This window comes from Ovis canadensis, chromosome 9 (assembly GCF_042477335.2).
Source record: "Ovis canadensis isolate MfBH-ARS-UI-01 breed Bighorn chromosome 9, ARS-UI_OviCan_v2, whole genome shotgun sequence".
In the NCBI taxonomy this organism is placed as follows: domain Eukaryota; kingdom Metazoa; phylum Chordata; class Mammalia; order Artiodactyla; family Bovidae; genus Ovis; species Ovis canadensis.
The window spans coordinates 13733168-13748249 of NC_091253.1; the positions used below are offsets into that span (position 1 = coordinate 13733168).

The window sequence follows — 15082 nt, forward strand, 5'->3', positions numbered from 1 at the left end:
TCACTGAAGTTCCTGGTATGCAATGGCAGCTTCTCTTGGATGTTCAAAACAAAAGAAGGCCTCAGAAAACCTGCGCACCTGAAAAATTCCAAAAGGGAGTATGAATAACACGAAGCATCTAATAAGTCATGAGGTTTTAGGTGGTAGGAAGAAAAACACCCTCCGCAAGGGCCCCCATAACCACCCCCATGAAGATTAACCTCTCTCCTCAGTGTTGCCAAACCTCTGTATGTTGGTACTTACTGCATGAGTTAAAAGAAAGAACAGAATGCAGAGTAAGAAACTTCGGCTTACATTATGGATTCACCATTCATCCTCCTTGAAGATGGGGATTCTGTCCCTCACACCAAGAAGAGTGCCCAGCACACGAAAAAATACTAGGACCACCTAGCTCCTGCTCCATGCTATGTGCCAGGCAGCCCAGGACACATCAGGTGAGCTGATGGGTGGACTCACTGACACTGTGACCTCAGGCATTTCACCTTAGGAGCCTCGATGACTTGCTTTCAATTACACTTAATACTTAGTCTACATACGGGGTTATTGTGAAGAGTAAGCATAATTACATGTTTGATATTTCTTTTTTAAACTGGAAGGTATATGTAAATATAAGCTATGACAATTACTATTGTAGCATTCACCACATTTTTCCTTAAAATAATTGTTTATGTGAATTGTCTCCCCTCTTAATGTGTGATATTCTTTAGAGTAGGAGCTATGTTTGGGATGATCTTTGCTATCTATCTAAAATATATCTTGGTATGTTATAAAAGCAAGTGCTTCATAAATACTGGTCAAATCTAGTTGAGTATTTCTTCCATCATAGTCGTATTTTGACCTTTTCATTTCTAATTATTCAAAGGCTTTGTCAGCTACGGACAGCAACTGAAGCACCAGTAAGGGCACGGAAAATATATTTTGTTTGAAGGGTACGTGGGAGAGAGAGAAATCAGATTATAGCTAGGAATTACATTACACTGAAACTTTTTTCTAAAGGGAAAGAAGACTTGAGGTTCTTTGATTTTAAATACACCGTGAATTGGAGAAATGCTTTATTCGTCATCAAGATACAGCCAGTTAAGTTTCTGATTTCCTCAGCCTATCTCCCTGAGTTGGTGAGACAGGATCTTCAGAGGGACAAGCGGAGGCATCTGTGAGGGAAGGATGTAACTGTGTCTTCACTTCAAATGCTGCAACTGCCACTTCTTGCTCTCCAACACTAGCGGAGAGATAAGGAAAACCATTTGCCTGTCTGTCAGAGAGGTTTTCCTGAGGGCTATAAAGTGTGAAGAAATCCAGCCTGAAGTGATCTGCGGCTGCAGCTGGGCCTGCCTTCTCAGACTCCTACGATAAGAGCCATCATTTCTGGACAGCAGCCACCCTCATAAGCTCTATGCTAAGCACTTTACTTTTTTATTCTTTGATTTAAACCATATGAAAACCCTATGAAGTGAACATATTTTCATTTAACAACTGAGAAAACAGGCAGAAAGAAGTTAATTACTTGGCCAAGACAACAGAGCTGGCCCGTGACATACCTGGGTTTTCAAATAAGGGCTCGAGAAAAAGCATTGTCTTGTGCTCCAACCACTGAGCTCTTCCCTTCTGCATTAAGAATCCCTATTGCCAGCAAGTCTTTTCTTCCCTTTCCTCTCTGAGCCCAGATGGAAGTTCTGGTCTAAACTTTCTCCTGCCCTGATTTTCATGCAGTGGCAACACGTGATGAATAAGGCTGGTGACTATACTGAGGCCATGACTAAGGCATCACTGCCACCTGACGGCAACACAGCTTAGTTCTGGGCAAAAGGCATTCATAGAAAAAATGTTAAATTTACAAATTAAAACTCAGGATATGAGTAATAGATATTAATACTCTGGTATACATAGTTGTGGGCATCCCAGGTGGCCCTAGTGGTAAAGAACCCACCTACCAATGTGGGAGACATTAGAGATGCAGGTTTGATCCCTGGGTCAGGAAGATCCCCTGGAGGAGGGCATGGCAACCCACTTCAGTATTTTTGCCTGGAGAATCCCATGGGCAGAGGAGCCTGGTGGGCTACAGTCCATGGGGTCACAAAGAGTCGGACACAACTAAAGTGACTTAGCACGCATACATGATTGTAAAAGAAGTTTTGAGTATGTACCCTAAAGAACCTACTCATTTGGAAACATCAACTAGTCAAATTTAACCAGGAAGTTAAAAAAAAAAATAGCCTTCAAGGGTTCAAAATGGGTGTTTATAGTGCTTTACAGAATTAAATGTTTATCTGTGTTCATCCTGATATGTTGCTTATAGTGCTAAATAATGTTTATCATGATAATTTTAACTAGTATTTGTTATCAGTGTAACTATGTTTATTACAGTTATTAAAATTAATTATAAAGTAAATTATTTTATTAAATATTATTCAATAAATAATTGAATATTTGTTATTAAATATAATATCTTATATTAAACAGAATTTAATTATTCAATAAATATTTAGCAAATAATTATTAAAATATACTTTATCAAATATAATATTATTAAATATAATACTTATATTTTATATTACTAAATATCATATTTCACTAATTTTAAATTATTAAAACATTATTTATTAAATAGAATATGTTTATTATCATAAATGTAATACTGTATTAAATATAACATTTACATAATTTTATATCAAAATATATTTTAATATACATTATTATTAAAACATATTATTAAAAATAATTTTATACATCCACATCCAAGTAAGAGTCTAATTATTAGTGTAGAGTCTAAATATGTGATGTATTATTTATGTTGCCTTGAAGAAAAAACACATCTCACAAATGTTTACTGAACAATATTCTTTGCATTCTTGCATTGTGCTCACAGTAGGATATTTTAGAGTCCACTTTTTATACAAAATTGATTTATGCTTACTATTAGATACAATTTTAAGTTACCTGGTTTCCCATTCCACAGTACATTAAAAGAGCAAATGAACCAAGGGAAAAGGAGAGTTACAGAATATAGATTGTGTACAGAGGCATTAAGTGTATGTAAGTATATGAGCCAAAAGAAACTTGATGCTGAAACAAAAATGCCTCCCTACACAAGGTGCATAATGATAACTAACTCATTTTCAAAAGGCTAACTTAGGTTCCGTACACTCTACTTCAGAAGGTAGGGAACCATGAGGCACATTACAAAGTTTCCATGTAAAATGTTCAGAAATAATTTAAGAGAAAATTAGCCCTTTAAAAAGCACATATTGGATAAAAACAAAGTTCACTTTTGGTTAGACTTATTTCCTGAAAACCCCTTCATGGATTACTGCCTCGTCATGGTGAAGAGGCTTGTGTCTAACTCAGTGACGATATGAGGCATGCCAAGCACGGCCACCGAAGATGGACGGGTCACAGTGGAGGGTTCTGACAAAATGTGATACACCGGAGGAGGGAATGGTAAACCACCCCAGTATACCTGCCGTGAAAACCCCATGAACTGTACAAAATGGCAAAAAGATATGACACCAGAAGATGAGTCCCCTAGGTCTGAAGCTGTCCAATATGCTACTGGGAAAGAGCAGAGGACACCTACTAATAGCTCCAGAAAGAACGAAACAGCAGGGCCAAAGTGGGAACAACACTCAGCTGTGAATGTGCCTGCTAATCAAAGTAGAATCTGATGCTATAAAGAACAGTATTGTATAGGAACCTGGAAAGTTAGGTCCAAGAATGAAGGGAAATTGGACGTGGTCAAGTAGGAGATGACAAGAGTAAATAAACACTGAGATCTTAGGAATCAGTGAACTAAAATGGACAGAAATAGATGACTTTAAGTCAGATGACCATTATATCTACTACTGTGGGCAAGAATCCCATAGAAGTAATGGAGTAACCCTCATAATCAACAAAAGAGTTTGAAATGCAGCACTTGGGTGCAATCTCAAAAACAACAGCATGATGTCTGTTTGTTTCCAAGGCAAACCATTCAACATCACAGTAATTCAAGTCTCTGCCACAACCACTGATGCTGAAGAAACTGAAGGTTGATCAATTCTATGAAGACCTAGAAGACCTCCTAGAATTAATGCCAAAAAAAGATGTCCTATTCATCACAGGGATTGCGAAGAGTTGGACACGACTGAGTGGCTAAGCACAGCACAGCATTTATCATAGGGGATTGGAATGCAAAAGTAGGACGTTTTGCATGGACTTGCCTGGAATAACAGGCAAGTTTCCCCTTGGAGTACAAAATGAAGCAGGCAAAGGCTAACAGAATTCTCCCAAGAGAATGCACTGGTCATAGCAAATACTCTTTTTCAACAACACAAGAGATGATTTATACATGGACATCACCAAATAGTCAATGAGAAAATCAGATTGATTACATTCTTTGTAGCAGAAGAAGCTCTGTATAGTTAGCAAAAACAAGACCTGGAGCTGACTGTGGCTCAGATCATAAGCTTCTCATAGAAAAATTCAGGCTTAAACTAAAGAAAGCAGGGAAAACTGCTAGGACAGCAAGGCACAACTTAAATCAAACCACCTATGAATATACAGTGGAGGTGACGAATAGATTCAAGGGACTACATCTAGTAAACAGAGTGCCTAAAGAACCATGGATAGAGGTCTGTAATATTGTACAGGAGGCAGCGAACAAAACCAACCCAAAGAAAAAAGAAAAGCAAGAAGGCCAAGTGGTTGTCTGAGGAGGCTTTACAAATAGCTGAAGAAAGATAAATGAGAAGCAAGGGAGGAAGGAAAATGTAAACCCAACTAAAGGAAGAGTTCCAGAGAATAGCAAGGAGAGACAAGAAAGCCTTCTATGAACAATGAAAACAAATGGAGGAAAACACCAGAAGGGGAAAGACTAGAGATCTCTTTAAGAAAATTAGAAATATCAAAGGAACACTTCATCCAAAGATGGGCACAATAAAGGACAGAAACAGTTAAGACCTAATAGAAGCAAAGAGACCAAGAAGAGATGGAAAGAATACCCAGAAGAACTGTACAAAAAATATCTCAATGATCTGGATAACCGTGATGGTGTGGTCATTCACCTACAGGAAGACATTCTGGAGTGTAAAGTCAAGTGGACCTTAGGAAGCACTGCTTAGGAAGCACTAACTGTCAATAAAGTTAGTGGAGATGATGGAATTCCAGCAGAGCCATTTAAAATCCTAAAAGATGTTGCTATCAGAGTGCTGCACTCAATATGTCAGCAAATTTGGAAAACCCAGCAGTGGCCGCAAAACTGGAAAAGATCAATCCTCATCCCAATTAGCAAGAAGGGCAGTACTAGAGACAATTGCACTCGTATCCAATGCTACTAAGGTTATGCTCAAAATCCTGCATGCTAGGCTTCAGCATTATATGAACTAAGAACTTCCAGATGTCCAAACTGGGTTTAGAAAAGGGGAACCAGAGATCAAATTGTCAACATTTGCTGGATCACAGAGAAAGCAAGGGAATTCCAGAAAAAAAATCTACCTCTGTTTCATTGACTACACTAAAGCCTCTGACTGCGTGGATCATAACATACTGTGTTAGAGAGATGGAAATACCAGACCACCTTATACCTGTCTCCTGAAAAACCTGTATGCAGGTCAAGAAGCAACAGTGAGAACTTTGTATGGAACAACCAACTGCTTCCGGATTGAGAAGGGAGTATAACGAGGCTGTTTACTATCACTCTGTTTACTTAGTTTATACATAAAGTGCATCATGAGACATGCTGGGCTGGATGAGGTACAAGGCGGAATCAAGATTGCTGGCAGAAATACCAACAACCTCAGATATGTGGATGATACCACTCTAATGACAGAAAGAGAAGAGGAACTAAAGAAACTCTTGATAAGGGTGAAGGAAGAGAGTGAAAAAGCCAGCTTAAAACTAAACATTAAAAAAACTAAGATCATGGCATCTGGTCCCATTACTTCACAGCAAATTAGAAGGGGAAAGGTGGAAGCAGTGACAGATATCCTCTTCTTGGGCTCTAAAATCACTGTGGATGGTGACTGCAGCCATGAAATCAGAAGACAGCTGCTCCTTGGCAGGAAAGCTATAACAAACCTACACAGTGTGTTAAAAAACAAAGACATCACTTTGCCAATAAAAGTCTGTATAGTCAAGGCTATGGTCTTTCTAGTAGTTACATACAGTTGTGAGAGCTGGACCATAAAAATGGCTGAGTCCAAAGAATTGATGCTTTCAAACTGTGGTGCTGGAGAAGACTCTTGAGAGTCCCCTGGACAACAAGGAGATAAAACCAGTCAATCCTAAAGAAAATTAACCCTGAATTTCATTGGAAGGACTGATGCTGAAGCTGAAGCTCCATTACTTTCACCACCTGATTAGAACAGCCGACTCATTGAAAAAGACACTGATGCTGGGAAAGACTGAAGGCAGAAGAGAGTGACAGAGAATGGAATGGTTGGATGGCATCACTGACTCAATGGACATGAGTCTGAACAAGCTCTGGGAGATGGTGAAGAACAGGTAAGCCTGGTGTGCTGCACTCCATGGGGTCGCAAAGAGTGGGACGTGACTGAGCGACTGAACATTTACATATGTGTATGTGTGTGTGTATTATCAATGGATGTTACTCAGCCATAGAAAGAATGAAATAATGCCACTTGCAGAAACATGGATGCACCTAGAGAGTATCACACTAAGTGAAGTAAGTCACAGAGAAAGACAAATACCCTACGATATCACTTATATGTGGAATCTAAAATGACACAAATGAATTTATCTGTGAAACAGACTCACAGAGAACAGACTTGTGGCTGTCAAGGAGGAGGAGGACAGGAGGTGGGAAGAACTGGGAGTCTGGGATTCACAGAGGCAAACTATTATACACAGAACAGATAAACAACAAGGGCCTACTGTATGGCACAGGGAACAATATTCAACATCCTGTGATAAACCATAACGGAAACGGAAAACAAACAGGAACCAAAACAAAAATGTACTCTTTCCACAGGCAGATACAACCTGCCTCGAGGGAAGACAGGCTAGATTTCAGTTTCCACTCCCCCTAGCAGAATCCTCTTATTTAGGGAAAGGCCTAACACTGTTCTCAGGGGACACAGTGGTAAAGAATCTGCCTGCCAAGCAGGAGACACACGTTTGATCCCTCAATCAGGAAGATCCCCTGGAGAAGGAAATGGCAACCTATTCTAGTATTCTTGCCTGGGAAATCCCACAAAAGAGGAGTATGGTGGGCTACAGTCCACGGGGTAGCAAAGAGTCAGACGTGACTTGGTGACTAAACCACCACTACCACCCAAACGTTAATCAATTGGAGAACTTAAAAAATTCTAGCCATGTCTAGGCCCCATTTAGCATTGGTAATTTTTACAGTTCCCAAGATGACTCTAATACACAGCCAAAGTTGAAAAGCACTATTTAACTTCAGTGAGACCAGGACAGAGAAACTGGTATTGGATTGACTCTACTGGAAACAACTTACAAAACTGGACAAAATACATGGAGCAACTGCTTCAAGCCCTGAAGGATACCCACTGGATATGCAAAGAAGTGGGAAAATGTACCTTACAATCAGGAGATACAAGCAGTTTGTTGAAATAGACTCCACACTAACCCAGCTGCTAGAAATAGCAAGCAAGAATTAAAAAAAAAAATTAAAACTGAAGTTTTTTTAAAGAGCAGTTTTAGAGAAAAATTGATCAGAAAGTATAGAAAATTCCAATTATACACCAAGCACCCACGTTTTTCCTATTACTTGCGTCTTGTATTTGTTATAATTTGATGTTGTTGGTCAGTCGCTAAGTTGTGTCCCACTCTTTTGCGACTCCATGAATTGTAGCCTGCCAGGCTCCTCTGTCCATGGGGTCTCCCAGGCAAGAATACTGGAGTGGGTTGCCATTTCCTTCTCCAATAATTTGATGCATTTGTTATAACTGATGAACCAATGTTGACACATCATCATCAACTAAAGTTCATCACTTCATTAAGGTTCACCCTTGGTATCGTGCATGGTATGGGCTCTGACAAACGTATAAAGACAAATACCTTCCATCACAATGTCACAGAGAACAGTTCCACTGTCCTAAAGATCTCTCGTGCTCTACCCATCTGACTCTCTCCCAATTTCCCTGAGCTCGTGGCAACTACTGATTATTTCTTTAGTTTTTCCTTTTCCAGAATGTCATACAGTTGGAATCATATAGTGGTAACTCTCTTCAGATTGGCTTCATTTAGCAAAAATAAATTATTAAGGTTTTTCTATGTCTTTTCATGGTTTGAGAGTGCATTTCTTTTTATTACTGAAAAAATTCCATTATATGGATAAACAAAGATTTATTCATTCATCTGATGAAGAACAGTTAATTAGTTCAAGTTTAGGCAATTATGAAAAAAGCTGCTATAATATATGTACAGGTTTTTGCATAGACCTAACTTTCAATTAATTTGGGAAAAAAATAAAAAAGCATGATAGCTGGATTGTAGTGTAAGAGTATGTTTGGATTTGTATGAAATTGCCAAACCATCTTCCAAACTGGCTGTACCATTTTGCATTCCCAACAGCAATGAATGAGAATTCCTGTTGGGTCCCCATCCTTATCAATATTTGGTGCTGTCAGTGTTTTTTATTTTAGTCATTCTTACAGGTGTGTATGGCATCTCTGATAATGTTAAGGTGAGAATCTTCTTTCCCCAAGTCAATGGCTAGAGAGGGCTAGAATTGGGTCCTCCAGGTCAGCTGGGCTCAGAAAGAGCTTCTGAGGAGGAAAGTCTCGTTAAGAAAGATAGAATGTTTTGAATGTATCTACAAATGACTATTTCCATCTCTCCCTGCATGAGGGGATTACTCTGATCATCATTATGCAAATCTGGTAGGATTCGAGCTAAAACTCATAGAAGTGTGGGTATCCCCTAAGATTGGGTCCTCTGGAGTTACTAACTCAAACTTGTCCAAACTGAGCCTCCAGAAATTTGTCAATTACAGTGTAAATTCTGCTCCCCTGGTACTGGCTCCTGGTGACTTCTGTTCATGGATATGTTTCTGCTTTAGCAAGATGTGATTCTCTGTAATTGGCTCTCTCTCTTTACAGTTCAGGTGAGATAGGCTGAAGTTTATCATGCAGCCTCAATTCTCAAATGGATATAAAAAGATGTGTTGACATTTGGTTTGTTCAGCTCTTTTTTTGTTGGTAGAAAGGAAGTGATGAAGTCCAAGTCTCTTACAAACCAGATCAGAAACCAGAACTCCAGGCAAGTACTTTTAGGCAATAATTATACACTACCAAATGACTGAGAGCAGCTGATCATAATGAAGGAAGAGATGAGGAACCTCAGCAGAAAAATGAAACCATTAAAAAAAATACCAAGGGGAAATTTTGGATGTAAGATAATAATATCAGAAATGAAAATTTTATTAGATATAATTTAGACCAGATCAGACACTACAGAAATGAGTTAGTGAATTCAAAGATAGAATAACAAAAATTATTCACTCCAAACAACATAGAGAAAAAAAACTAAAGACCCCAAAATATCAAAAGTGTAACAAGTGATATGAGAGTGCCAGAGAGAGAGCAGAGGGAAAAACTGGGGCATAAAAAAATGTATAGTTATGGCTAAAATTTTGATAAAAATATCACACTGCAAATCTAGGAATTAAAGCAAACCCTAAGGAAGATAAATTAAGAAAATACAAGGCACATCAAAATTAAATAGCTAAAAAACAAAGATAAAGAGAAGATCCTAACAGCAGCTGAGAGAAAACAACAATGTAAATCAGTGTTCCCAACCTTTTGGGCAGCAGGGAGGGACAGGTTTAGTGGAAGACAATTTTCCCATGGAAGGGGGTGGTGGTGGTGGTTTCCAGGTGATTCTCATAGGAGGAGCACACTCTAGATCCCTTGCAGGCACAGTTTCACAGTAGGGTTCCTGCTCCTATGAGAATCTAACGCCACTGCTGACCTGATAGGAGGTGGAGCTCAAGTGGTAATGTGAGTGATGGGGAGATGTAAACACAGCAGCAGCTCTGGTCACTCACTTGCCTCTCACCTGTTGTTGTGCAGCCCTGTCTGCGGCCCAGGGGTTGGGAACCCTGACATCAATGACTGATTTAATATCACAGAGTATGGAGGACAGATGATAACGGTATGTCTTTAAAATAGCAAAGCAGAGACGAAAAAAATGGCAACCCAGAATGCTGATTAAACAACCCTATGAATCAACATGACCCAAGTTAGATTTATAATATACTATACCTGTAAGTTTAGCAGGGTCATAGGATATAAAATCAATACGCAATAATCAATTGTACTTTTACAACTCTAGTAACAACCTTTAAAAAAATGAAATTAAAAGACCATTTATAACATCACATAATATAATGGCATAAAAGGGTTATAAATAAATAAAAGAGACTGAAAACTACAAAACACTTCTGAAAGAAATTAAAGACCTAAGTAAATGGGGAGCCAAGCCATGTTCACAGATTGGCTCAATATAATTAAGGGGAAAATTCTGTCTAAATTGATCTATAATTTTACTTAAACTGAAATGCCAGCATTATTTTTTTTCAGACTAAACTTTTTATTTTGTATTGGTTATAATATAGCCAATTAACAATGTTGTAGCAGTTTCAGGTTGGAGAAGGCAATGGCACCCCACTCCAGCACTCTTGCCTGGAAAATCCCATGGACGGAGGAGCCTGGTAGGCTGCAGTCCATAGGGTCGCGAAGAGTCAGACACGACTTCACTTTCACTTTTCACTTTCATGCACTGGGATAAGGAAATGGCAACCCACTCCAGTGTTCTTGCCTGGAGAATCCCAGGGACGGCGGAGCCTGGTGGGCTGCCATCTATGGGGTCGCACAGAGTCAGACATGACTGAAGCGACTTAGGAGCAGCAGTTTCAGGTGAACAGAGAAGGGAATCAGCCATCTATACACATGTATCCACTCTCCCCCAAACCTCCCTCCCAACCAGACTGGCATATAATGTTGAGTAGACTTCCATGTCCTTGTTGGTTACCCATTTTAAATATAGCAGTGTGTTCATGACCTTCCCAACTCCCTAACTATCCCTTCCTCCAGGCAACCATAAATTTGTTTTCTAAATCTGTGAGTCTCTTTCTGTTTTGTAAGTAAGTTCATTTGTATCATTTGTTTTTAGATTCCACATATAAGGGATGCCATATGATATTTATCCTTCTCTGTCTGACTTACTTCACTCAGTATGACACTGTCTAGGTTCACCCATGTTGCTGCAAATGGCCTTATTTCATTCTTTTTAATGGAATAATATTTCATTGTATATATATACCACATCTTCTTTTTTTAAAAAATTAATTTATTTTAATTGGAGGCTAATTACTTTACAATATTGTGGTGGGTTTTGCCATACATTGACATGAATCAGCCATGGTTGTACATGTGTCCCCGATCCTGAACCCCCTGCCACCTCCCTCCCCATCCCATCCCTCAGGGTCATCCCAGTGCACCGACCTTGAGTACCGTTTCATGCATCGAACTTGGACTGGTGATCTATTTCACATATGATAATATATATGTTTCAAAGCTATTCTCTCAAATCATCCCACCCTCGCATTCTCCCACAGAGTCCAAAAGTCTGTTCTTTGTATCTGTGTTTCTTTTGCTGTCTCATATATAGGGTCATCGTTACCATCTTTCTAAATTCCATATATATGCATTAATATACTGTATTGGTGTTTTTCTGACTTACTTCACTCGGTGTAATAGGCTCCAGTTTGGTCCACCTCATTAGAACCGATTCAAATGTGTTCTTTTTACAGCTGAGTAATAGTCCATTGTGTAGATGTAACACAGCTTTCTTATCCATTCGTCTGCTGATAGACATCTAGGTTGTTTCCATATCCTCGCTATTGTAAACAGTGCTGCAATGAACACTGGGGTACATGTGTTTCTTTCAATTCTGGTTTTCTCAGTGTGTATGCCCAGCAACACCACATCTTCTTTGTCCATTCCTCTGTCAATGGACATTTAGGTTGCTTCCATGTCTTGGCTATTGTAAACAGTGCTGCAATGAACACTGGAGTGCATATATCATTTCAAATCATGTTTTGCTCCTGATACATGCTGAGGAGGAGTGGGACTGCAGGGTCATACGGTAGTTCTATATTCCAGTTCAGTTGCTCAGTCGTGTCCGACTCTTTGCAACCCCAAGAATCACAGCACGCCAGTCCTCCCTGTCCATCACCATCTCCCTGAGTTCACTCAAACTCACGTCCATTGAGTCAGTGATGCCATCCAGCCATCTCATCCTCTGTCGTCCCCTTTTCCTCCTGTCCCCAATCTCTCCCAGCATCAGAGTCTTTTCCAATAGTAGCTCTATATTTAGTTTTTTAAGGAAACTTCATACTGTTCTCCATAGTGGCTATACCAATTTACATTCCCACCAACAGTGTAAGAGGGTTCCCTACTCTCCATGCCCTCCCCAGCATTTATTTTTTGTCAGTTTTTTGATGATAGCCATTCTGACCAGTGTGAGGTGGTATCTCACTGCAGCTTTGATTGGCATTTCCTTGATAACCAGCAGCATTGAACATCTCTTCATGAGTCTGCTGGCCATCTATATGTCCTCTTTGGAGAAATATCTATTCAGGTCTTCTGTCCATTTCTTGAGTGTTCTGTTGGTTTTGATGCTGTTAAGCATCACAAACTGTTTGTAAATCTGGAGATTAATCCCTTATCAGTTCAGTTCAGTTCAGTCGCTCAGTCGTGTCCGACTCTTTGTGACCCTATGAACCGCAGCACACCAGGCCACCCTGTCCATTACCAACCCCTGGAGTACACCCAAACTCACATCCGTTGAGTCAGTGATGCCATCCAGCCATCTCATCCTCAGTCGTCCCCTTCTCCTCCTGCCCCCAATCCCTCCCAGCATCAGTCTTTTCCAATGAATCAGCTCTTTGCATGAGGTGGCCAAAGTATTGGAGTTTCAGCTTCAGCATCAGTCCTTCCAATGAACACCCAGGACTGATCTCCTTTAGAATGGACTGGTTGGATCTCCTTGCAGTCCAAGGGACCCTCAAGAGTCTTCTCCACCACCACAGTTCAAAAGCATCAATTCTTCGGCGCTCAGCTTTCTTTATAGTCCAACTCTCACATCCATATATGACCACAGGAAAAACCATAGCCTTGACTAGATGGACCTTGGTTGGCAAAGTAATGTCTCTGCTTTTGAATATGCTGTCTAGGTTGGTCATAACTTTCCTTCCGAGGAGCAAGAGTCTTTTAATTTCATGGCTGCAATCACCATCTGCAGCGATTTTGGAGCCCAGAAAAATAAAGTCAGCCACTGTTTCTACTGTTCCCCATCTATTTCCCATGAAGTGATGGGACTGGATGCCATGATCTTTGTTTTCTGAATGTTGAGCTTTAAGTCAACTTTTTCACTCTCCTCTTTCATTTTCATCAAGAGGCTCTTTAGTTCTTCACTTTCTGCCGTAAGGGTGGTGTCATCTGCATATCTGAGGTTATTGATATTTCTCCTGGCAATCTTGATTCCAGCTTGTGCTTCCTCCAGCCCAGCATTTCTCATGATGTACTCTGCATATAAGTTAAATAAGCAGGGTAACAATATACAGTCTTGATGTACTCCTTTTCCTATTTGGAACCAGTCTGTTGTTCCATGTCCAGTTCTAACTACTGTTTCCTGACCTGCATACAGGTTTCTCAAGAGGCAGGTCAAGTGGTCTGGTATACTCATCTCTTTCAGAATTTTCCAGTTTATTGTGATCCACACAGTCAAAGGCTTTGGCATAGTCAATAAAGCAGAAATAGACGTTTTTCTGGAACTCTCTTGCTTTTTCAATGATCCAGCGGATGTTGGCGATTTGATCTCTGGTTCCTCTGCCTTTTCTAAAACCAGCTTGAACATCTGGAAGTTCACAGTTCATGTATTGCTGCAGCCTGGCTTGGAGAATTTTGAGCATTACTTTACTAGCGTGTGAGATGAGTGCAATTGTGTGGTAGTTTGAGCATTCCTTGGCATTGCCTTTCTTTGGGATTGGAATGAAAACTGACCTTTTCCAATTCTGTGGCCATACTTGCTGGCATATTGAGTGCAACACTTTCAAAGGGTCATCTTTCAGGATTTGAAATAGCTCCACTGGAATTCCATCACCTCCACTAGCTTTGTTCGTAGTGATGCTTCCTAAGTCCCACTTGACTCCATATTTCAGGATGTCTGGCTCTAGATGAGTGATCACACCATCGTGATTATCTCAGTCACATCATTTGCAAATATTTTCTCCCAATTTATGGGTTGTCTTTTCATTTTGTTTATTGTTTCCTTTGCTGTGCAAAAGTTTTTGAGTTTAAGTAGGTCCCATTTGTTTTTATTCCCATTATTCTGGGAAATGGACTGAAAAAGATACTGCTGTGATTTATGCCAGAGAGTGTTCTGCCTATGCTTTCCTCTAGGAGTTTTACAGTGTCTGATCTCACATTTAGGTCTTTAGTCCATTTTGAGATTATCTTTGTATATGTTCTATACATATACAAAATGATCTAACTTCATTTTTTAAAATATGTATTGTCCAATTTTCCCAGCACCATTTGTTGAAGAGACTGTCTTTCCAACATACTTCATCATCAATTAACTGACCACAGGTGAATGGGGTTATTTCTGCATTTTCTATCCTGTTCCATTGATCTATATTTCTAGTTTTGTGCCAGTACCATACTGTTTTGATGACTGCGACTTTGTAGTATAGCCAGGGAGCCTGATTTCTCCAGGTCCGTTTTTTAAGCTTGCTTTGGCTATTTGGGATCTTTGTGCCTCCATACAAATTTTGATTTTTTTTTTTGTTCTAGTTCTGTGAAAAATGCTATTGGTAACTTGATAGGGATTGTGTTGAATCTGTAGATTGCCTTGGGTACTATAGTCATTTTGACAATATTGATTCTTGCAATCCAAAAATATGGTGTATCTTCCCATCTGTTTATGTCTTCTTTGATTTCTTCCATCAGTATCTCACAGTTTTCAGAGTACAGGCTTTTTGTATCCTTAGGTAGATTTATCCCCAGGTATTTTATTCTTTTTGATGCAATGGTAAATGGAATTGCTTCCTGAATTT

General features: G+C 39.6%; 1 protein-coding gene across 4 annotated transcripts in view; it reads right to left on the reverse strand.

Moving 5' to 3' along the window:
* Nucleotides 1-15082, reverse strand: part of FAM135A (family with sequence similarity 135 member A) — a 140183-nt gene that overhangs the window by 32403 nt on the left and 92698 nt on the right. For all 4 annotated transcript variants that reach the window (XM_069599487.2, XM_069599484.2, XM_069599480.2 and 1 more), the window contains one exon: nucleotides 5-78. In XM_069599487.2, coding sequence (XP_069455588.1) covers nucleotides 5-78 — 74 coding nt within the window. The remainder of the gene's footprint in view (nucleotides 1-4; nucleotides 79-15082) is intronic.